Below are 22,586 nucleotides of genomic sequence, written 5' to 3'. Positions count from 1 at the left end.
GGTGGCCCAGCCGTGTCCATTAACCCCGTGGTTGGATCTGCACACAGCTCTGCTGGCAGGTTATGGCTTGTGAGCACCCGAAGGCCACGGCTCCCCAGCCAGCAGCTCGTTAGTGATGCTCGAGCCAACAGCAAAACACCAACAAATCCATAACCAGGCTTTGGGCTTGGCTGAGGGTGGGGGAAGAGGTGGAATAAAAAGTGTGTGGTGGCAGTGATGCCCCGTGCGTGGTCACCAAGGGAATGATGTCCCTAGCTAAGAGCAGATCCTGCCTGGCCATGGCCCAGCCCCGAGATGGTCACTGTAGCAAGGCTGTGCAAGCCAGCAGCTCCAACCAGAGCTGGTTGGAGCTGCAGGAGCTCAGGACAGGGTCTGTGTGTGTGACCCACCAGCCTTGGGACAGACTGATGGGCTCCCTGCCATCTGGGGATGAAGACTTGCAGGTTCTATGGGGATGCTGGGTTTGTCATCCTGGAGCATTAGCTCTCATTCCTGCCTCGGGGTGATGGCTAAAGAGAAAAAAAAAATAAAAAAAATTAAATAAATAAATCTCAATCTCCTTTTTCAGGCCACTGATCCGTTTGGCAAGAGAGGGAAGGAGAAATGTGCGACGAGGCCAGGACGCGTTGGAGAGGAGTGTCCTTTGAGCGGGGTTGTCTCACATCCTCCCTGCTGCTGGGGAGATGCTCATCCAACGCAGCCTAGCTGGGATGCAAGGTACTGCAGCCCCTGCTCCACCTGCCCGCGCCTCCCCCGTCCCCCCCCCGGCTCCCAGGAGGTCCCGCAGCCTTTGATTCAAACTCCTTCTCCCCTCTGCTTCTTTTCTTTTTTCCCAGAGGGTGCCCTGAACCCTCTGGCAATCGTGTCTGCAGCTCACCTCTGGCTGCACCGCCTGCATCCCTGTGCCCACCTCTGCTGTTGCTCAGGCAACGACCTCAGGGTTGGATGCAGGCTTTTCTTTCCCTCCTCTCTCCAGGATGCTGCAGCTGGGGAAGCAGCCCAGGATCAGAGGGGAAGCCAGGGGCAATGCCAGACAGCTCTTGCGTGCATCCCTCCAGCTGCTGCAGGGGATGCCAGAGGGATTTATTCCATCCAGGGGGCTTCAGAAATGCAGTTTTTTTGGTGAGAAGCCTATTATACTGTTGGAACAGGTGATGAAGAGAGAGGCAACGTTGTGGTGCAGGGCAGCAGCTGATGCACATGGAAGGAAGGTGTGGGTGGATTTTCCACTGGAGCAGGAAGAGCCATGGCCCTGGCGTGGCTGGAGGCTGAGATAGGAGTGAATAAGCTGAGAGGCTGGAGGGGGGGAAGGGGGATGAAGGGCTGCAATATTTTGTCAGAGCCGTTGGAGAGCAGAAATGACCAGCCCTGGGATGGAAATGGTCCAAGCCAACCTCAGCCCGTGGTGGACCTGTCTCTTGTGGCCAGCTCCTGGGGGGGGCAGCATCCATGTGGATGGAAGGCCCTGGGTGCAGGTAGGACTGAGGCTGCCACAAGCCTGGGGTCTGGCACAGGGACAGGGCTGCCTGGGGAGCATTAGCTTGGCAAGGGCTGGAGAGGGACAAGGTGGGGGGGGTGCAGCATCATCTCCAGCTTCCTGCATGGATAGGTGATGGCTTAGCTGGAGAGCTGGGTTTATGTTTAAAAAAATAATTCCCACCCTCCCCATAACTTTGCTGGAGTGTGACAAGGCAGGAGCTCTTGGCAGCTGGGATGTTAAATGTTTTTTCCACATGTTCTCGTGATTATTAATGGATTTTTGTACTTGACAAAGTAGAAATTAGAAGATAAAAGCTATTAGAAACTAATTTGGGTAATTGCTGATCCTGGTTCCCCAGGAGCCTTTCTGAGACCAACATGGCTGCTCAGGAGGGAAGGAAATCTCTTTTTAACTGAGGTTCAGGGGAACCCCCTGGTTGATGACCGAGGAGGAGATGGCTTGGATGGAGCAGGCATGATCTCTACATCACTCTTCTCCCAGCAGCCTCCTGGTGTTCATGATACTTCACATCCCTGGATTCTATTTGGGGTTATTTATATGCTGTACATATATTTTTTTTTTCACTTTTATGTCAGTGAAACAGCTGTAGGAACTAGTTTGGGAGATAAAACCTCAGTGACGTGAGCTCTCCTGGCAATCAAAGGGGCTGCAGGTGGAGAAAAAGGTCCCTGAGCCCCTTTTCTCCTTCAGTTCCCATCTCCCTGAGTGCTTTGGTAACGCTGGGGGCAAGGAACCATCACAGGGAACTGCATGAAGGGAAAAGCCAGAAGGTGGCCACCAGTGCAGTACCCACCCCTGGTTTTGAGGCAGGTGGGCTTGGAGGGTCACTGTGTTCTCACACAGAGCAGAGGAGAGCACCTTTAAAACCCATTTGACTGGTTGCTTCCCTCCTTCCTCCCCATCCAGATGGGCTCTGCTCCCGGCACGCGTAGCAGGGGAAAGAAGGTCTGTCTTACAGCTTTGTTTGCTGTTGGTTGTGTTGGTTTTTTTTTTTTTCCACAGAGCTTTGCCCTCCAAGGATATCCCTCCAGCAGCAGAGCCAGGAGGTCTCTTGGGTGCACAGTCCCAGGGGCAGCCAGGCTGGGGGGGCTCAGAGTCCAGCCCAAGGAGGTAAGTTCTGCCGCTGGCCCCGGCACTGCTGATTTATGCCTTGCAAGTTTCTCCCCTTGCAGAATGGGATGCTGTGAAGATAGGTTGGTTGACGGTGTCTAAAAGAGGTCTTTGGGTTCTCCCTGAGAGCTGGGAGCCACTTGAGGAGGTGGTGGGGTTTGGTGGGTGCTGATGGACGGGCAAGTTGATGCTTTTTTGCCTTTGCTTAAGGAGGAGTCGGTGGGGAGGGAAGAAGGGAGCTGAGGAACTGGGACTGGAGCTTTGTGAGCTCCAGTTTGAATCATCCCAGCTCCTCACTAAGCTCCTGAAGGGGGCACAGGAAGGTGGCTAGGACCTTTCCCACTTGCCTGGGCTGGCAGCAACCTCCTCCTGCCTCCTCTCTGCCTACCCCTCCTGCCTTCTTTGGAGGCTGCAGCAGGAGGCTGAGGAAGAGGAGGGAGGAAGAAGCTGAGGTCAACATCAGTTCAAGAACCTGTTGATCATCCTCCCTTGCTCCCTAAGAAGTGGGCATTTACCACAGGGCCTGTAAATCCTCTCCAGAGAGGGAACCCCAGGGGGCTCAGTGTAGGAGGATGAGAGCCCTTGATGGCTTTGAAAGAGATGGCAGAGAGCTGGAGCAGAGAGGAAAAACCCAGCCCACCATCAGTGAAGGGAGAAAATAGACTGAAACAGAGACACTGAAAATGTGCTGAAGCAGCTGATAACAACCCAAACAGCAGGAGAAGGTTCCTGCCTGCCAATTAACGAGGCTCTGGTGCTAATTTGCCACCTTGACTGCACTTCTGAGTTTGTCAGGAGAAGGGGTTGGGGGGAGGAAGAGAAAAAAAACCCACTACTAAAAAAGACACAGTGAGGTTTCAGCTTCACACTTGTCTCTGGGCTTTGGAGAGGCAGGGGGGGAAGCAAGGGGGCCAGCAGTGAATCCCCCCACTCATGAGCCTGGAGTGGGAAGAGTCTGATGGGCAAGTTTCCTGGGCTTGTGTTGGCAGAGTGGCTTCTGACTTGGAAATCCTGGTTTCCCAGGAATGGCATCCCATGGTCTGCTTGGTTAGTTGGGAGAGTAAATGGCAATTCTGGCAGTGCCCAGGAGCATCCGTGGTACCCACAACGAAACCGTGTTACAAGGAAGGAGCTGGAGCAGCCCCGTGCTGTGGCAGAGAGGTCCACAGGCAGGTTGCCATTGCCTGCCTCCCCCAGAAATGCTGTCAAACAGCAGAACAGCTCTGTTGGCAGCTGCCTGGTAGTTGTGTGCAGCTAACAAAGCTGGAGGAGCCCCGAGCAAACCGCTCAGTGTGAAGCCTCCTGCCAAGCAAAACGTCTGATTTCCACTTCTTGCCTGTCCTGCAGCCCCAGCCACCAGGACAGAGACTGTGGGGGTGAATGCAAGCAAAATCTGCACCAGTGTGCTGTTTGCAGGCAAGGAAAAAGAGCATCTGCCAGCAAAGTGTGTTCCCTGGACACCCCATCTCCCCCCAGCCCTCCCTTCTCCCCCAGGGATGTTTGACCCCCTGTGCATCCCGTGGTTTTTTTCCTGGGCTGACCCAGCCTCAGCTGGGAGCTATGAAGGGGAAACTGAGGCAGGCTGGAGCAGGGGTGCAGACTTATCCCCAGGGCTTCTCTCTCTCTCTGTCCTGGCTCTTCGTGGCAAAACTGGCCTTGCTGTTTTGGCACAGCCTGGTGGAGGGATGCTCTTGGCCCTGAGGCCCAAGGCACTGCCTCGTGGCATGCAGGGCTGGGGGCTCAGCCTCTGCTGCAGGAAAGGGCTGAAAACACAGAAGGGGAAGAGAAGTGTAGGTTAGACAGCTGGAGCTGATCCGTCCAGCCCATCACTGGCTGTCTCAGGGCTACAAGATGGAGCTGGGAACAACCAGGAGCTGTGAGTGGGGATGCTGGGGGGGGGGGGGCGGGTACTGCAGATAATCCTGTCCTGCTGCTGGGGGTGAACCAAGCCTGGCCTTTCCCCAGCCTCCTTTTCCCTGGCAGAGCTGCTAAAGAAACAGGTCCAGGGGGAACCAGAGTGTCTGCAATCAAGTGAGTGAGCTCAGCTCGTTATTTAAGAGGCAGCTTTCTGGCTTTCATGCTGCAGAGAATCTTCTATAAATACAGGGGCTTGCAAACTAGAACCCGAGTAACCCCAAACCTACTTGTTTTTTCAGACTTGAAGGTTTGAAGCCCTGGGTGGCTTTTTGCATCCAGAGGCCAGATCCTGCCAAGTGCTGGGTATGGCAGGGACTCTCCAGCCAGCCCCGTGCCTGCTGGGGTTGTTCTTTGCAGGGGAAAACGCTGCAAGGTAATCAAATGCTGACCTCTGGTTGTTAACCTTGTCTTCTTAATCACCTCCACTGAGTACCTTAATTGCTGAACAGGGATGGGAGGACCTGGCTGCTTCCACCCCACGCACAGCCTGGCAATCCCCTCCCGGGGGTAAAGGCTGCTTCTCTTCCTTTAATTCACTCACCCTGAAAAAAAACAACCAACCCGTGGCCGTGGTGCTCTCTCAAAATGCAGGCATTTATCAGGAAAAAGTCAAGGAACCTCCCCAGTGCAGCCCCAGGGGGTGGGTGGGGCTGGTGGCCAGGGGTGGCCAGGGATGGCATCGCTGTCGTGCCAGCTCCTGTGTTGCCTGGTAGGGTGTTCAGCCAAGAAGACTCCTTGTCTGCTTGCCCCTTTTTGCCCTTTGTTTTGTCATTCAGTTGAAAGGAAATAACCTTCATCTGCTTCCATCCCCATACAGGGTCTCTGACTCTCAGGGCACCCATCACCTGCCTACCTCTGGAGCCAGCCGAGGTGGAGAAGCCCAGGGTGAGTCTTCAGCTGGGTGGAAGCTGCTCCATGTCTTGGTCAGCCGTTCTCAAGATGCTGCCAGACATCCCAACAGCTCTTGGATTCATGTTCAAGCAGCTTTAGGATGTTTTACTGGTTCACAGGGCTGAACATCATGGTAGGAAATGCTCTGTCTGGAGGAGACAGAGGGTGGAGCCAAAGAACATTAGCCTGATGGTGGGGAGAAGAAGTGATGTGATGGCCAAGAAAGATGTGTATCAGAAGCCAAAATGGTCTTTCTAGCTGGAAAGCCTCAGGAGCAGGCAGCACTGCCAGCCCTCCCATCTACACCATCCTCATCCTCATCCCTGGGCAGATGTCTGCTGGCTTCCCCTGGGGAACACAGGTTATGGCTTTGACTTCTCAGTTCCTCCTGGGGTGTTGGTTGGATTATTTCCCCCCCCTCCTTTAAGACTGGGAGACAAGGTAGGAGATGTGAGCAGAGGAAGACAGATGTATGGAGAAGTCCAGGAGACAGGTGGAGGGATGCTATAACCACAATAGCTGGCCTGATGGATTGATGGATTAGACAGGGAATATAAATAGCAAGCATGGTTTATCTACCTCTGTTTTACTTTCCTCTCATTTATCTCTTTATCTCTCCTGGTGTTATCTTCCTCCTGCTTATCTCTTTATCTCCCCAGCCTGAGGACGGAGGAGAGGGGGGAACAGGAGGGTGACAGAAGCAGGGTGGATGAGTTTGGGTTACCACCACTTTTGCAGAATCCAAGAAGGCAAGTTTTTGCCAGCCAAGGAGGACTAGGAAGCAGATTTGGATCTCCAGACCAACACATGGGATTGGTTGTTTTCTTTCCCCTGCCTATCCCCTCTGCCTGCACCCCCCTCTGATGGGGATGCTCCAAAGAGAAGGTCATAATCTTCCTCTCTCTAGCCTGTCCTAGCCATGAGATGAGAGCAGGCACCAGAGGAGTGGGCTCTGCTTGTCTGGGTGCCCGTGTTTCCAGCAGAGAGACAGACAGCACCACTGCTTGATATTCCAGTCAGGCCCCGAGCAGGGTGGCAGCACCAGGGAAGGAGGGAGGGGAGCCCAGCTCTTGGCCAGGCTGCCAGCTTGTCTGTCCCTTCCACCCAGCTCTTCATGGGGCTGTGGTGAGCAGGTGCTGGAGATGCCACCAGCTTCCCGTGGTGGGGCTGCTGGAGATGCTGGCCTCGGGGAAACCCACTGCCCTTTGATTCCTGTGTTGGGTGTAGCAGAGGGAGGTGTCCAGGATGGGTTGCACCTGCTTTGGGGCCCTTTCTAAAGGGATGATGAATGAGAAGGTCTTGAGGAGGTCAATAGAGATACCAGAAGTATGGAACGACCTATGGATAGGGACCAAGCAATGGAGCTAGGACAGAGGTGACTGTCTTATCTGTCTACACAGTTGTAACCAGCCAGAAAGGGTGGCTGGGAGTCAGATATCTCACCCCATACCAGAGCTAAGGCTCATCAAGTGAAGCTCCCAAATGCCATGCTTGACATACCCAAAGAGGTGGCATATGGCACAGTGAGCAATCGAGCCGCAGCGCTGCTCACCCTAGGGTGTGGTAGATGTCTACATGGGACAGGAGGAGGTTGGACATGAGACATGGCTGGTGCCACATGGGTCCCTCCCACCTGCTTGGGGGCCGTCTGCTCCAGACACCTTGCTGGGACCAAAGGTGAGAGCAAGTGGGAGCAAGCAGGAGCTCCAGGATCCCTCCCTGCCTCCAGGCATGTCTTATGGTCTTAATGGGACACCTTGGAGCCCATCCCTCTGAGTTAATGAAGACATGGACAGGAGACAGATGGCCAGCCCATGTGGTGGCATCTCCCCTCCTCAGGAGGCTCGGCTAAAATCCAGAGAGCAGGATGGTGTGGAGACACGTGGGGGACGTGTCAGCTGGACATGTGCAGGAGTCTCCTTGCTGTCCCCTCCTGCCACACAGCAAGGGAAGAGCCAGGGCCAGAGATTACTGTGAGTGTTCTTTTTTGTTGTTGTTTTAATCTCAGTTGGTTTTGGTTGCTCTTTTGCTCGAAAAAGGCATTTTTTTAAAAAATATATTAAACAGATACATTTTACTAAGTTGTCTCTTGGCTGGAGCCACCGACAAGAAATGACACTCCCCAAATAAACAGGCTTAAAAAAACCCCTCCCAAAGGAAACAAATAAATAAATACATAAATAATATTTTTTTCTCTCTTTTCTTCCTTTTTGCTTTCTTTCTTTTGTTTAAGGTTTCTTCTTTGTTGTTGTTGTTGTAGGGAATTGCAGCCCAGAGGTCTCCGTGACCGCAGCGTCCACAGGGCAGGTGCCAGGTCCTTCCCACGCAAGGGGTGATGATGCCTTGGTCCCAGAGCTGGTGCAAGATGCTCGTGGAGATGCCCCGGGGGAGATCTGCTGGGTCCCAGGGGCCTGTGGTGTGGTTGTGCCCCCAGCTGCAGGAAGGAAGGCTGGAGGGGGATGTAGAGGCGAAGGCGCCGGTAAGAAACCTCTCTTAAAAAGACTACAAAAGTTGGGGTGCTGAGGAGGCCACCGCTCGAGGATCCTCACGGTGGGTTGACCACCTGCCCTGGCAGGACCAGCAGCTGCTTCTGGCCAAGCCACATCTCCCTGGCCACCGACGGGGTGGCCACGCTGGCTTTGTCCTCACGCTCGGAGCCAGTTTGTGCCGCGTGATCCATCCCCCTCTCCTCCATCCTCCCCCTGGCGCCCTCCGTCTGCTCCAGCCCTGCGCCTCTTTGGCCAGTCGCTGGGTGTACCGTGGAAGCCCGTGGTTGGCACTAAGGTAAGGCCTTGATTTCATTCTTTAGGGGGGTTATTTCCTTTTTTTTTTTTTCTTTTTTTTTTTTTCCCCCTCCCCCCTCCAGGGAGTCCTTTCTCCCAGCCCCCTTGCTCTGAGATCTGAGCAGCCCCAGCTGTTAGCTGCACAGCTTGCCCGTCTCCTGCTCTACCGCGTTGGGCAGCCTGGAGTTGAAGGCCCTCAAGGAGGACTGGATCCTCGCCACCTCGTTGTTGGCCAGCTTGAGCCTGTGGCGGAGCAAGCAAGTGAAGAGGTCGAGGCGGGTTTTGCCAGGGGGGGACAACCTGTTCACTCGGTCCCTGATCTCCAACAGCTGGAGCATGGCTGAATCCTGGGAGCCTTGGGTGTAGGGATAGTCCAGCTGAAGGATCAGGTCACGGATAGCGTCCGGTTCGAAGGGCAGGCTGTAGCCAAAGACTTGCAAGCTGTTGATTTTCATGTACCCCAGGTTCTTGGAGGGATCTGCCATCTCCAAAGGTTCGTAGTAGATTGTCTCATTGGAGTTGTCATCCAGAGACTTGATGCGGCTCCGCAAGTAGACGTGGACCGTTTCAAAGAAGGTCTTCCACTTGTTGCCCAAGGTCAGTGTCCAGTTTTGACACTGGGCAGAGGCATCTACGTTAGTCCTTTCCCAGTCTGGGAAGCTGCCCTCGTTGACAGGCATGAACCAGCTCTCCGAGTGGCTCCCCCCAAAGGGGTTGACATAGATGGCCATGACAGGCTCCAGTGTGCTGTTCTTGGTGAGGCAGATCTGCAAGGAGAGGGCCAACATCACGTGAACCAGCCCAGGCTTGTACTTGTTGCTCTTCAGGGTCAAGAGCATGCGCTTCCTCCAGGAGGGGTCGAACCAGCTCCCTAGGCGCATGTCGTTGCTGATGAAGATGGAGTGCACCTCCATCCGGCTGTCCCGTTTCTGCAGGAGGTACTTGAGCTCCAAGTCCTGCAGGTCTGTCTCCAACCCCAGGTAGTGCTCCAGGGAGTCGGCCACCTCAGGGCGGCAGAAGCCCTGGGTCAGGACGTAGCCGTGGTTGCAGGTCCCGCAGCGGGTGCTGTTGTCCTCGGCACAGCTGGCACAGGCTGGTCCCTCACCCAAGGCACACGGTATGGAGCCCTGGCAGGAGGGCTGGTCAGAGGGACACGTGCAGCTGTGGCTTTCCTCCAGGAAGGTCCCAGGCACGGTGGTCTCGCTGCAGTACAGCAGCGACTGCGCGCGGCTCCACCAGTAAGGGAGGGACCTGGTGGAGAAGAGATGCAGGAGGAGAGATGCTTATGGGCATCCTTAGGGGTGCAGTCAGCCTTCCCTAGGGCTGGAAGAGCTGCTCACTTTGAGTTCACGTTTCTGCCCTGCTGGTGGCCCCCCCATGAACCAAGCCCTGTTTTCCATCTCCAGGCTTGAACCCAGCCTCTCAGGGCCACATCCCAAGATGGCACAGCTGTCCCCGCTGCCTGGTCACCCTCAAGCATCCCTCCCACGGGCAGGAGCATCTCTAGTCCTAGCCATTGAGAGGTGGGCTGTGGGTCTGAGCCCATCTTGGGGTTCTGAGGGGTGTCCCCAGAGCGGGACACTGTGACACCCTACCTGTCCTTTGGCAGTCTGAAGCGAGGTTGCCGGTGGCAGCGTTTGCTGAGGTTGAAGAGTCGCCGGATGAGTCGGTGGGTTTTCCTGGAGAGCAGCTTCAGGCTGGTGCCCAGCTGCTGGTAACGGTGCTGGACGTCCAGGTCCATGGCCCAGAAGTGGGAGATGGCCGTCCTGTTCAGGAAACGGTCCCCAGGGAGCCTCTTCACCAGGGCCTGAAACTCCTCTGCCAGGGGTGGGGGGAAAGAGATGGCATCAGCAGAGCCAGGAGAGCAAGAGGTGAAGGCAGGCAACCTCCCTTCACCCAGGCTCTCGGGTCTTCATGGTAAGATGACCACCCTGCAGTCCCACTGCCCAGCCCAGTCTGCCCCCCCCCTGGGTTGCAGGTAAAGAGGTGCTTGGTGGATCTGGTGAAGGGTCTGGAGAACAAGTCTTATGAGGAGTAGCTGAGGGAAATGAGGTTGTTTAGCCTGGAGAAAAGGAGGCTGAGGGGAAACCTCACTCTCTACAACCACCTGGAAGGAGGTTGGAGTGAAGGGGGGTTGGTCTCTTCTCCCAAGTAACAAGCAACAGGAGAAGAGGAAATGGGCTCGAGTTGTGCCAGGGGATGTTTAGATTGGGTATTAGGAACAATTTCTTCACCTAAAGGGTTGTCAGGTCCTGGCAGGGGCTGACCAGGGTAGTGCTGGTGTCACCATCCCTGGAGGCATTCAAAAAACATGTAGACATGGCGCTCTGGGACACGGTTTGCGTGGTGCTGTCGGCTTAATAGTTGAACCTGATGATCTTTTTCCGACCTTAACGATTCTATCGATCTCCCCACGCCTCACCTGACTCCTCGAACTGGCTGTGGTGGCTCTCCCAGGCTCTCTGGAGCTGGGCCAAGCTGTTCTCCAGCGCCTGGATGTCAGCCTCGGGGCAGTTGCAGCCGGGGAAGGTGGGCTGGCAGCGGCAGCGACAGTCGCTCCGGCGACACACCAGCTCCCCGGCCGAGCCGCAGGCGATGTAGCTGAGCGCGGCCGCCACAAACCTCTCCCGCAGGTAGGAGGGGAGCACCGTCTGCAGCCCTGCGGGTGGGAGGCAGCCCCGAAGGGGTCAGGGCACAGACAGAACCCCCCCCCCAGTGAGGAGGGAGTGAGTTTTCCCCCTCCCCGAGCCTCCCACAATTTCCTATCAATTCGCTGTGGAGCCGCTTGTCTGGGCTCTGCATCGATCTCAGCTCCTCTTGGCAGACAAGCAACAACCTCACCCTGCCCAGCTTTGATTATTTTCATCCCCTCCCTTCCTTCCCACCCCTTTAAAATTAAATGCAGCACCTCCAGCCCAGCGTCCATCCCCTGGTGGCACTCGTCTGTCCCCACCTTCCCTACCTTGGAGCTGCACTTTGTTCTCGGGGCTCTGCACCAGGACGGAGCTCACGGAGTCCAGGTTGTCATAGTTGCTGCAGCCAAGCGGCCCCGTCCGCGTTTCTGTCACCTAAGGGGAGAGGGACCCAAAAGTGCTGCAGATAACCCCCGGCCAGGCTTGCCCATGCCCTGCTCCCCGTAGCAAAGGCGATGCCTGGAGAGGAAAACTAATTGCCTGCTAATTGGCTTGGTGACAGGCGGCAGCCCAGCCTGCGGCCGGCTGAAAAACGCGCCTTCATTAGTGTGCCCGATTTCCCATCAATAACGCGTCTGTGCCAACTCTGCCGCCTCCGTCTCCCCTCCCCCCTGGGGTGTGACACTGCTGTAGGGTCCTCGGCCAGCTCTGAGGGACTGGTGTCTCCCTCCCCGTGCCACCTTCTCCCTCACACCCTGGCCCACCTTGATGGCGGTTGTGGCGATCTGGATGTGGTGGAGCCGGCGCAGCGTGCTCTCCCGGTCGATGAAGTAGGAGGCTGCCAGTTGGTGCAGGGTCTCCAGTGAGACCCCTGAGCTGTTCCCAGCACCCCCGGCAGGCTCTGCCCTCCGGCTCAGCTTGCGCTTGTCCACAAAAATGGTCAAGGACTCCTCTCCTGGTGGGGAGAAACATTCAGTGCTTTCAGGGGGCTGCTGGGCTCCCCCTGCCTTTCCCCTTCTTGGCCATATTTCTCGTCGGGTCTCGGCCGTGTTTCTCACAAGGGGCTTATTTTCCTGCCCTCCTGCCTTTTTCAGGCTGCCTTGTGTGAGGAGAAGCGAGCTGGGAAGGAAGCAGGCACCAGCGCTCACCTCCCAGCGTGGCGGCCAGCAAGAAGTGGGTCCCATACTTCTTGATGAGGCTGTCGGTGATCTGCTGAGGGCTGGGCCGGCGTCCCAGCAGGCGGATGTTGCGGATGAACTCGGGGGCCAGGGGAAGCGGCAGGTTGAAGAAGTCTTTCCTCTCCAAGGCCAAGTTGTTCACCTTCCAGCGAGCAAACTCTCTGCGGGAGGAGAGGGACGATGGGGAGGGGGTTTTGGAAGCCAGCGTGGCTATGACGCTTGCACGCTGGCCCCTCTGCTGTGCCCAGTTTCTACCTCGGGGATCTACCAGGGGATCAGTAGGTGGAAGAAGTCCCATTGGGGCCGTTCTGACTTCCTGAGGAGGTGAAGGACCCGGGGCCACGTGCTCACCAGCTATAGATCCAGCCAGGATGAAAGCATCGTCCCTCCCTAAGCCATCGATGGCAATAACAAGGTACAAGCAGCGGAGATGCCTGATATTGATTAATCAAGCACCTCCGGTGGACATTAATCACAGCCCAGGGCAGGGCCAGAGCCTCTTCCAGCCTGCTGGCCTGGCCTCGTTCTATCCTCCATCCCCACGCCGAGGGATCTGGGTGAAAAATCCAGCACCTAGGGGTTTCATGGTTTGAAGTGTCGGCAGAGTTTTCGAGGAAGTCGGAGGCAGTGGGATGTGGTGGGGTTGGTGGTGGGTCCCCTGGTAGCCCTGGAGGCCACGGATGTGCCCAACAGCCCCCTGGCCTTGCCTGGCCCCGGGGAGTAGCCACCAGCCTGCCACTGCCTCCAGCAACCCACGGCCCTGTAAACATCCAGGGGCTGATTTCAGCCTAATCTTTGGTATTTTGCTCTAATTAAAGCCAGGCGGTGGCTTTCAGGCAGTTTAATTAAGGGTGGTTGGAAAAGGAGGGAGGCATGCAAAGCAGCCGAGGGGCTTGGTAGATGCCCGCTTGCCTCCCATCATCGTTTTTGAACCCAGAAAATGGGATGTTGGGGCCAGGACTGGAGCTGAAGGTGAGGGAAAACAGGGTGCTGCCTCTCCCCTTGCCTGCATGCTCCCTGGGTGCTGGGGTGCATGGGGAAGGGGACCAGGAGTCCTGTGCTGGATCCCCCCCACCCTATCCTGCAGGCAAAACAAAGCCTTGGGGAGGCACAGGCTGGCTGCTGCCCCTCTGGCTGCTCCCTCCTGTCCCACCACCGTCACCAGCAGCATCCCTGGAGGATGCTGGTCCCTTGGCATGGCAGTGACAGCACACAGGGTGGAGGCAAGGGGGGGAGAGAACCTCTCTGGGGGCGCCAGGCTGCGTAACGAGGTTTTCACGTCACCTCTCCTGGGAGGCAGCCACTGGGTTTCGCTCCACTGCTGGAAACCCCCAGGGCTTGGCACCGGCAAGGAGAGGAAGGAAAAGGCCTTATTAGCAGGAGGTGACAGCCCCAGTTAGCACTGGAGGTGGTGGAGTGGGTTTCCCATGCTGGCTGTCATGGGGTGGCCCTTTGCTGGGGTCACCACTGCCGAGCCTGGTTCTCCACCAGCAAGGAACCCCTCCAGCATTGTTCCCTGTGCATCCTGCTGCCGTGATCTGTGGGATGACAGCACTGGGGACATGGCAGGGGGTCAGTCAGGGTGACTTTTTGCGAGCCCCAGCAATGTCCCAGCCCCAGAGGGCTGGAAGTCCAGGCAGGCTCAGTAATCTGGCACGGAGATGTCTTTGTGCGTGGCAAAAAGACAAAGGAGCGTCCATCCCTCTGTGGCTCCCACCATAAGGGCTGATCCCATCCCAACCAAATCAGTCCTGGCTCTGGGCAAATCCTGCCTGCAGCCCATCCCAGTCATGCCGTGAGCATCTTGTGGGGCTCCTGTTACATCCCCAAGGAATACCAGCCTCTCCAGACGGGCAGGCTCCTCCTGCAAGCAGGGGTCTGCTCCTGCAGATTAACGTGGGTCTGTCTCCTTTCCACCATGTCCCCCGACCCCTCCCCCCCTACCCCCATAAAACTCCAGCTACCTCCCGGGGTTCTCACGGCCTCTCTCACCTGTAGATCCTGTACCTGGTGGTGAAACCCTGCCGGTAGCGCTCCATGAAGTCCACGTACTCCTGGGCTCGGTAGAAGGGTCCTCGGTCGGTGAGGAGCCAGTCGAGGGGTGCCCGGCCAGAGGATGAGGATGAAGAGGAAGGGGTTGAGGGGGAGGCATGTTGCTGGGGCACAGTGCCCCCTGCCCCGCCGGCCACCCCCCAGGGGCAGCACGCGCTCAGGGCCAGGAGGGCCAGTGGCCACGGGAGCATCGGCGGGGGCCCGTCAGGGCACAGGAGGTCCTGCTGCCCCATCCTGCTGCTGCTCGGCCGGCTTCTTCATTCTCTCACCCCACGGTGATCCTCTGGGATGGCTCTGCCCTGCAAGGGGACATGGTGGTGGCTCAGGGTAGAGGTGGGGCTGGTTCCTTATGGATATAACATCCAGGAGGCAAGGGAAGGTGGAGTTCGGCTTGGGGAAGCTGCCGGGATGCTGATGAAGGGAAAGCTCCAGGGGGAGCTTTAGAGAGGGGGTTGTCCCCCTCTACACCACTCAGGTGAGATTCCACCCCCCTGCAGTGCTGGGTCTATTTCTGGAGGCCCCAAAATAGAAAGGACATGGAGCTGTTGGAGAGAGTCTAGTGCCAGAGAGGGCCATGAAGATGCTCAGAGAGCTGGAGCAACTCTGCTGTCAAGACAGGCTGAGAGAGTTGGGGTGATTCAGCCTGGAGAAGAGAAGGCTTTGGGGAGCCCTTAGAGCACCTTGCAGTGCCTGAAGGGGCTCCAGGAAAGCTGGGGAGGGGCTTTTGACAAGGGCAGGGAGTGATCGGACAATGGGGAATGGTTTCAAACTGGAAAAGGGGAGATTTACGTTGGACACTAGGAAGAAATTATTTAGTGTGAGGGTGATGAGACCCTGGCCCAGGTTGCCCAGAAAAGTTATGGCTGCCCCATCCCTGGAAAAGTCCAAGGCCAGGTTGGATGGAGCTTGGAGCAACCTGGTCTAGTGGGAGGTGTCCCTGCCCATGGTGGAGGGGGTTGGAACTAGATCTTTAAGGCCCTTTTAATACAAACTGTTCTGTGATTCTGAGAGCCATGTGTCTGCATGTGGTTGATGTTAGACTTTCCTTTGTGTCCTGCTGGTGGCTTGGATGGATGGATGGATGGATGGATGTCCTCCCCAGGGCTAGCTGGGCTGATCACAGCCATCTTTTGAACCCAATCAGCATTTTTCTCAAGACCTTTCTAATCTCATTCCAGCCTGGCACTACCTGTGGGAGCACAGAGGGAGTTTTGCTGGGATCAGCAGTCCTGGATTTGCAAGTCAAGTTGGCAGATGTGGAGCTGCAAGGTAAAGCAGAGCTGGGGGAGGTGAGGTGTCCTGCCTTAGAGCTGTTTGCCTACGAATCAGGACCCCATCACTACAGTTCTTCCAGGGGAGGTGATTTTGATTTCAGAAAGGTGGCTGGTGGGACTGGGAGCCCAAACACTCATCACTGCCAAGCACAAGCTAGCCCTGTGCTCTCCCAAAACAGGGCTTTGCCAGATGAGTCATCACACTTTAACACATACTATTATTGTCTTCTTTTTTTTTTTTTTCCTCCCTCTCTTCTATTTTTAAACCCCGAAGGGTGCACTTTGATTACACTTTCTCAGCTTCTTGCTCAGCCCTCGAGGCCGAGGCCTTGTTAATTTAAAAGCTGAGATTTTTGCATCACCAGATCAGGAGTGCCAGGGCAGTGGGGAGGGCAGGAGCAACAGGCAGGAGGTTTTTTTCCATCCTCCCCCACACTATCTTTCCAGCTGTCACCCTGGCTTCTCCCAGTCTTGCAGGCAGCCCTGGTCATTGCCTCCTCCTCCTCCCAGCACTTGGATTCCCCCGTGGCCGTGACGTGACCAAATCCTGGCCTGAACAAACAGTTTGGTTTGTTCTAGTCAGTCTCCTGAGGCAAAAGTGCTCCTTTGAGCAGCACCTTTCTAAACCCTGCTGGTGGAAATGCTCTGCCTGTAGCATTAAATAGGGCTGTGCCAGCAAAACATCTTGCTTAAAACTCTGGCACGTGAGGTAGCCTGACCACTGCACCATGAACGGGCTTGGCACTGCCAATCTCCTTGGCCTCTGTCCTTCTCTGTGGTTTTTAGGTGGCTCCTGAGCACCCCAACCAAGGTGGGTCTTCCCTGGCACAAGCCAGGAGGATGTGGAAGCATCCACCCTTTGATCTGAAAGTATGGAGGGAATTTTCTGGGTAGGGGGGGGACCAGGCATAGCAGTGTCCCTTCCAAAGAACCATCCTGGGTGCTAGCAGCTTGCCCCCAGCACTGACCAGCCCCTTGCCACCACCACCACGTGCCCTCCCTGAGAGGGGCTACCAGTGCTGCCCTTTCCCTCCAAACAGTTTCCCACACCTCCTCTCCCACCTCTGCAGTTCAAGGTCAAACCTCTAGTGGGTGACCACTGTGGGGACAGATATAAGGAACGGAACCACCTTGGGCCACCTCTTCCCTTGGGGCTACTGTCCCCAGACCAGCTAGAAACCATCTCAGCCTGCTCTGCCTTCCCTAGGGAGCCCACTCTGAGATTCAGGGCTGGGCCTGGGATATGTCCATGTGGCCATCTCATGTTTTACTGCAGCGCAGCAAAAAAAAAACAGTCAGAATGAGGTATTCCCAGCACTTGGCTACTGCAAATCCAGCACAGGTCCCTTCCTGGCATGCAGGGTCCCTTCAAGCAACACCCTTTCATTCCAGCCTTGCTAAATGAAGAGCTCTTTATTTACACCCCGAGTGCTGGCACCTCTGAGCCTGGGGACGGGTGGTGACGCACGCCGGCGTCCTTGCCAACAGGAACTTGAAGCCCCAAGTCAGGCAGGAGTGGGCAGGAGAACCTGCACTGGGGCTGAGTGTCACAGCCAGCTTCTCCCCATGGAGCAGCCTGCCTGCACCATGGGTAGCTGGGCTCTTTGATCAGGGGTTATAGGAAATAAGTACATGCAGAAGTTGCTACAGCTCCTCGTAGTCCTTAGCTCATACAGATGTGAGGGGCTCTGGTTTGGCTGCTTCTGGTTTCAAGGTTTGGGTCAATGCTAATCTGAGGGCACCTCCACTTGCTCACACCAGCATCCTCCAGGGATGCTGGGGAGAGCAAAGCTCTTTAGAGATGAGTAAACCCCTTGACCTCACTACTAGAGCTGAAAATAACTTTCTAATCACTTTTCCTTGATCCAAAAGAATGAAGATTTGATGAGGAGCATCTGAACACACTTCTTTTCTGATTTAGGGTTTTGAATCACAGAAGGTGGAAAACTTCCAGCTTGTTAATTATCATTGTTTTACTTCCCCCTTCTAGAGAAGCCTTAAAGCACAGGAAGAAGAGGAGGGTCAATGCAGATATTCTTGGGAAGCTTTTCCAGGAGCACAACCTCCTTCCTGGCCAAGCTTTCCTGAGCTTATTGCACCACTCCACCACCCTGTTGCCTGCAGCAGAACACTCTGGTGTCTCTCTGGTGACAGCCAATGCATGGCTTGGACTGTCACTTGTCACGAGCTGCATCTTAAAACCAGCTTGTTGCAGTTTCTAGAGGTGCCCTCCCACCCTTGAGATGGCTTCTGTGGTGGGTGTCCTCGTCCAAAATGGTTCTGAGGCAGGATGGGGTGAGGTGTGGGCAGGGATGCTTGAGCGAGCTACAAAAGCTTTTCTTTACTGCCCTTGGAGCTGCTGGTGGCAGTGGTGACATCCTGCAGAGTTATGCCCAGGTCCTCCTCGCTTCCATGCCGACAGCATCTCCGGAGCTGTGTGCTCCACCACTAATCAGGCTGAGTTCAATAATTAAGACGTTGGCTAATTGTCAGGGACATTAACATTGATTTCTGCCCTTTCCTGCTGCAGGAGCGGATCTGGAGATACTTAAGGTGGGGAGAGGCTGCAGTGGTATTTGCTGGGTGCCTTGGGGAAGCACTCGACTCTGGACACACTCTGGCACAACTCCCTGTGGATGGTGAGCCCAAGCACCCAACATCTGCACCAGGCAGAACTGTAGCTGTTGGCAACAGAGCTGTGGGACATGCCCAGCCACTGGGATGGTCCCTGGGGCACGGTGAGAGGAAAGGTACATCCATGTAGGAGCAGGGAGGGATGGGGATGGCTCTCGAGCTGACTACGGATGCCTTTTAGTGGGAATGAACATCAGACTTAGCGATGGAGTCACCTCATTAAACATGGGAAAGCTTTATCAAATTATGGCCACTTAAGAGAGTCTGGGCAGAGGCTAAGTGCAGTTTAGTTCCTGAAGTGGATTGACTCGGCTGAGCTGTGCCCACGTGAAGGCACCCAAGGCCCCCCTTTTCACCCACCAGGACAGACAATCCCAAAGGGCTCAGTCCTGCAGGATGCTCAGCCCTTGCCTCTCACTTCCTCCTCTGCCCCCCCCTGCTGCACCGTGCTGGGTGAGCAGTGGCTCTCAGCACATCACCACGCCGGGCTGGCATCCCTGTGCTGCCGGGGAAGCGCCAGGGCCTCATTGATCTGCTGGGGTAATTAAGAAGAGTGAGCCAGGCAACCTCCGGAGCCACAGCAGCAGGGCAATCACTGGCAAAGCGGGCACAGCAGGGGTGCTGTCAGCCACCTGGCACCCAGCCCACAGACACACGTCTCCAGGCAGTGAGTGCATGGGGACAGCCACCTCAGAGCCTGCCATCCCTGCCCGAGCAGCAACGTTGCCCAGCACAATGGTGGCTGTGAGCCAGTTCTCACTGGGCTCCTGCAAACCACCCTCCATAACCCCTTCAGTCACTACTGCTAAGTGACTTTTGAGCCAGACTTCAAGCTCGTGAGGCTGGTTTAAAAACCTGTGAGACTTAATGAATCGGGTTCCTTTTATTAGCTTTTCTTCACGTACTGAAGAGCAAGGCACTTGACGATGAGAGTAAAGGAAAATAGCAGAAAAATCCCAGGACTCGAGGAGCTTGAGGATTTGCATAAGACATCAAATGAGATGAAGCCTGGGCTGCCATCAGGGGAGATGGCATCTGCCTGCACCATGTCACACCAGTGCCATGTGTTCTGTCCTCAGGCTGTGCTCACCCGAGACTTCCACACCCACAGGCAGAAAGCCTCTTAGAAGAGCAACGTGCAAAATAGAACCCTTCCCAGCACTGTGGCAGCAGCACCAGCTTCCTTCCTGGCCTTGTATGGAGTTCTGGGCTCAAAAACCTCCCTGTGGATGGGTCTCTGGGACCGGGGAAGAGCATCCCTGCACATGAGAGCTGGGGAAGAGCATCCCTGCACATGAGAGCTGGGGAAGAGCATCCCTGCACATGAGAGCTGGGGAAGAGCATCCTGCAGCTACCTCCCTGGAGAGGACATCTTCCCCCCCCGCCCCCAGCAATGGGCCTCACTGTCAGAGGGAGCAGAGTACCAGCCTGATGCCGAAGCTGGAGGCAGCACAAGGTAAGGACCCCTCCACTGCCATCACACAGGTGACACGTGTCACGGGTGGGCAGTGATGCAGGGCAGCAGATCAGCTCAGTAAATGAGGCTGTGGGTGGCTTGATGCTGGAGAGGAGGGCTGGGGTGTCCGAGTGGAACCACCCCCCCTAGCCCCGCAGGTCTCAGAACCCCCCCCCCCCCCCCCCAAAACCGGTTCCTCTTGGACAAAACAAAAATGAGAAGGGCTGCGGGCTCCTTGCCACATCCCCCAGGCTGGCAGGGACCCTCCTGGCTCTGACAGCGAGGGGACACTGACACCTGCTGGCAGGTCCCCCCGGTCCCGCAGCAGCCGGGACCCCCGGACCCACCGGCCCCGCTACCGGGGCAGCGCCGGGGGTGCAGCGGGTCCCCCCGGAGAAGGGGTAGGACAGGGAGCTGATGCTCTCAAGCTCGGGGCTTTTTAAAGATCCAAAATGTTTCCTCCTTGGAAAAAAAAAAAAGAAAAAATATATATTTAAAAAATAGCGTTTTATAAAGGGGGATAGAGCTTCGCAGCCGAGGACCCCGCGGGGTGGGGGGGGTGGGGGGGGGGGCTGTAGCCGGGACCCCCCCTCCCTCCATCTCCCCGCAGCGATCGAGGGGAGCAAAAAAATCTTCCGACGGGTCAGTCGCTTCTCGCTTCGTCCCGGTGCTCCCACAGGAGAGCCCGTAGCCCCGGGGCCCGTGGATTTACAGACGCACAACGGTCAAGGAGGTGTCTGAGCATCCCCGGGGGGGGGATCCTGCGGTCCCGGGGGGATCCTGCGGTCCCGGGGTACCTCCCGCCGGCAGCTCCTCGGAGCAGGCAGCAGTTCTGCCTCCCGGGCAGCTCGGTTACCCCGGCAGTCCGTCAGCACTCGGTTACCCCCAACCGGTCGCAGCCTCCCCGGACCCACCGGGGTCCCGTTCGGGGGTGGCCCCCCCAAGCCGGGCAGGGCTCGGTGCTTTCCCCCTCCTCGCCGGGGAGGCACGAAGTGGCAACTTGACCAAGGTCACCCGGGGAGCCGGCGGCGACCGAACCGCGTCTTCACGACGGTCCCCGGCACCTCCGCGCATTCTCCCCGCACCACATCCCACCCCCCAAGCTGGGGGGGGGTCCCCCAATACCTCCGCCCCCGCCAGACTTACCCCAGACTCAACGCCGGCGGGGCACCGGCCACCTCTTTGCCCCGTCTCGCTCCGTCTCAGCGGCTCCGAGGGAGGCCCCGTCGCCGCTCCCCGGCCTCCCCATGGCCCGGAGAGCAGGACCGGCCCCGCCGCCGTCCCGCGATGGGGGCTCCGGCTGCCGCGGCCCCGCGTCCCGCCGCGCTCCGATAATATATGCAGGGCCGGCAGCCAATCACAAGCGCCGCCCTGCCTCCCCCGAGCCTTCCCATTGGTGGGGCGGGGCCGGGAGGCGGGACAACAGAGGGTCTTGGAGGGGGCGGGTCGGCTCCTGGGGTCCCGGGCATCAGCCACGGGGGTCTCGGGGGTGCCGGGTTGTCCCCACGCTCCTCCCCAGCTGCCAGAGCCGTGGGGACCCCTGGGACCCCCACGGTGGCCGTGCCAGGGGGTGCTCGCAGAGCCGTGGGGACCCTTGGGACCCCCACGGTGGCCGTGCCAGGGGGTGCTCCCAGAGCCGTGGGGACCCCTGGGACCCCCACGGTGGCCGTGCCAGGGGGTGCTCCCAGAGCCGTGGGGACCCCTGGGACCCCCACGGTGGCCGTGCCAGGGGGGTGATCCCAGAGCCGTGGGGACCCCTGGGACCCCCACGGTGGCCGTGCCAGGGGGTGCTCCCAGAGCCGTGGGGACCCTTGGGACCCCCACGGTGGCCGTGCCAGGGGGGTGATCCCAGAGCCGTGGGGACCCCTGGGACCCCCACGGTGGCCGTGCCAGGGGGTGCTCCCAGAGCCGTGGGGACCCCTGGGACCCCCACGGTGGCCGTGCCAGGGGGGTGATCCCAGAGCCGTGGGGACCCCTGGGACCCCCACGGTGGCCGTGCCAGGGGGGTGCTCCCAGAGCCGTGGGGACCCCTGGGACCCCCACGGTGGCCGTGCCAGGGGGGTGATCCCAGAGCCGTGGGGACCCCTGGGACCCCCACGGTGGCCGTGCCAGGGGGTGCTCCCAGAGCCGTGGGGACCCCTGGGACCCCCACGGTGGCCGTGCCAGGGGGGTGATCCCAGAGCCGTGGGGATCCCTGGGACCCCCACGGTGGCCGTGCCAGGGGGTGCTCGCAGAGCCGTGGGGACCCTTGGGACCCCCACGGTGGCCGTGCCAGGGGGTGCTCCCAGAGCCGTGGGGACCCTTGGGACCCCCACGGTGGCCGTGCCAGGGGGTGCTCCCAGAGCCGTGGGACCCCCACGGTGGCCGTGCCAGGGGGTGCTCTCAGAGCCGTGGGGACCCTTGGGACCCCCACGGTGGCCGTGCCAGGGGGGTGATCCCAGAGCCGTGGGGATCCCTGGGACCCCCACGGTGGCCGTGCCAGGGGGTGCTCCCAGAGCCGTGGGGACCCTTGGGACCCCCACGGTGGCCGTGCCAGGGGGTGCTCCCAGAGCCGTGGGACCCCCACGGTGGCCGTGCCAGGGGGGTGATCCCTGCCCGCGGGTTTCGAAGGAGCCCTGGTGGTGCCTCATGACACCGTCAATCATTAAGAGGGGTGAGGGGACGTGGTGTGTGTGTGTGTGGGGGGGTCCTGCTGGGTCGTCGCGTGTGGGGTGTTAGTCACGACGCGCAGGAGGATGCGGTTGGTGACCCCGTCTCTGATGGCAGCGGTGACACCAGGTTTTCCTTTTTGTCTCTTTATTGATCCGAGTCTCTGTCCCGTGGTGAAAGGGAAGGAGCAAAAGGGCTTGGAGACCCCCCCCAAAGGGTTCCCCTGTGCCCCCCAAAGGGAGAACCGTGTCCCGACCTACAAAACACCACTGCTCATTTTTTCTGGTGTTTGTGATTTTTATTTTGTGTGTGTTGGGGTTTTTTTCTGCCAATTATTCCTGTTTTTTCCTAAATATTCCTGACTTTTTAATTGTTTCTACTGGCAGCTGCAGCCAGAGTGGTGCTAGCAGGGGCCAGTTCTGCTGCAACACCTTCCTGAGGAGCTGACTCCCCAAAAAAAAACCCCTCACTGTTAGTGCTTGGATCTGATCACTAACGAGGTTGGTGT

The 22,586-nt window shown here is 57.7% G+C and overlaps 2 protein-coding genes and 2 long non-coding RNA genes across 4 annotated transcripts; 3 read left to right on the top strand and 1 right to left on the bottom strand.

Moving 5' to 3' along the window:
• Positions 1 to 585: 585 nt before the first annotated feature.
• LOC127387100 (uncharacterized) lies at positions 586 to 2,598 on the top strand. Its single transcript, XR_007890048.1, has 3 exons — positions 586 to 717; positions 977 to 1,122; positions 2,504 to 2,598. It is a non-coding gene; the product is annotated as an uncharacterized LOC127387100 (long non-coding RNA).
• Positions 2,599 to 3,983: 1,385 nt separating this feature from the next.
• Positions 3,984 to 8,215, top strand: LOC127387152 (protein SOGA3-like). Its single transcript, XM_051625142.1, has 5 exons — positions 3,984 to 4,055; positions 4,768 to 4,901; positions 5,346 to 5,413; positions 7,680 to 7,898; positions 7,995 to 8,215. The coding sequence occupies exons 2-5, from the start codon at positions 4,834 to 4,836 to the stop codon at positions 8,213 to 8,215; spliced, it is 576 nt and encodes a 191-aa protein (XP_051481102.1). The 5' UTR covers positions 3,984 to 4,055; positions 4,768 to 4,833.
• A 75-nt stretch (positions 8,216 to 8,290) lies between these two features.
• BRINP2 (BMP/retinoic acid inducible neural specific 2) lies at positions 8,291 to 14,298 on the bottom strand. Its single transcript, XM_051625056.1, has 7 exons — positions 14,006 to 14,298; positions 11,984 to 12,174; positions 11,600 to 11,790; positions 11,165 to 11,270; positions 10,625 to 10,861; positions 9,798 to 10,020; positions 8,291 to 9,453 (listed from the first exon to the last, which is right to left on the bottom strand). Exons 1-7 carry the CDS (start codon positions 14,296 to 14,298, stop codon positions 8,337 to 8,339), a joined length of 2,358 nt encoding a protein of 785 aa, XP_051481016.1. The 3' UTR covers positions 8,291 to 8,336.
• LOC127387101 (uncharacterized) lies at positions 10,765 to 15,337 on the top strand. Its single transcript, XR_007890049.1, has 3 exons — positions 10,765 to 10,835; positions 11,930 to 12,428; positions 15,244 to 15,337. It is a non-coding gene; the product is annotated as an uncharacterized LOC127387101 (long non-coding RNA).
• The last annotated feature ends 7,249 nt before the right edge of the window (positions 15,338 to 22,586 follow it).

Source organism: Apus apus, chromosome 7, assembly GCF_020740795.1.
Source record: "Apus apus isolate bApuApu2 chromosome 7, bApuApu2.pri.cur, whole genome shotgun sequence".
NCBI lineage: Eukaryota > Metazoa > Chordata > Aves > Apodiformes > Apodidae > Apus > Apus apus.
Note: the sequence above shows the minus strand (reverse complement) of the source record. Positions and strands in the feature narration are given on the sequence as shown.

What these genes read in the sequence shown, in the direction of transcription:
- BRINP2 (XM_051625056.1), bottom strand. Translation starts at nt 14,298, where the DNA reads ATGGGGCAGCAGGACCTCCTGTGCCCTGACGGGCCCCCGCCGATGCTC. An exon ending in TCGCCACAACCGCCATCAAG is followed by an intron (nt 11,271 to 11,599) that starts GTGGGCCAGGGT and finishes CTCTCCCCTTAG; the next exon opens with GTGACAGAAACGCGGACGGG. An exon ending in CAGCCAGTTCGAGGAGTCAG is followed by an intron (nt 10,021 to 10,624) that starts GTGAGGCGTGGG and finishes CACCCCTGGCAG; the next exon opens with AGGAGTTTCAGGCCCTGGTG.
- LOC127387152 (XM_051625142.1), top strand. Translation starts at nt 4,834, where the DNA reads ATGGCAGGGACTCTCCAGCCAGCCCCGTGCCTGCTGGGGTTGTTCTTT. An exon ending in CCGAGGTGGAGAAGCCCAGG is followed by an intron (nt 5,414 to 7,679) that starts GTGAGTCTTCAG and finishes TTGTTGTTGTAG; the next exon opens with GGAATTGCAGCCCAGAGGTC. An exon ending in ATGTAGAGGCGAAGGCGCCG is followed by an intron (nt 7,899 to 7,994) that starts GTAAGAAACCTC and finishes CTGCCCTGGCAG; the next exon opens with GACCAGCAGCTGCTTCTGGC.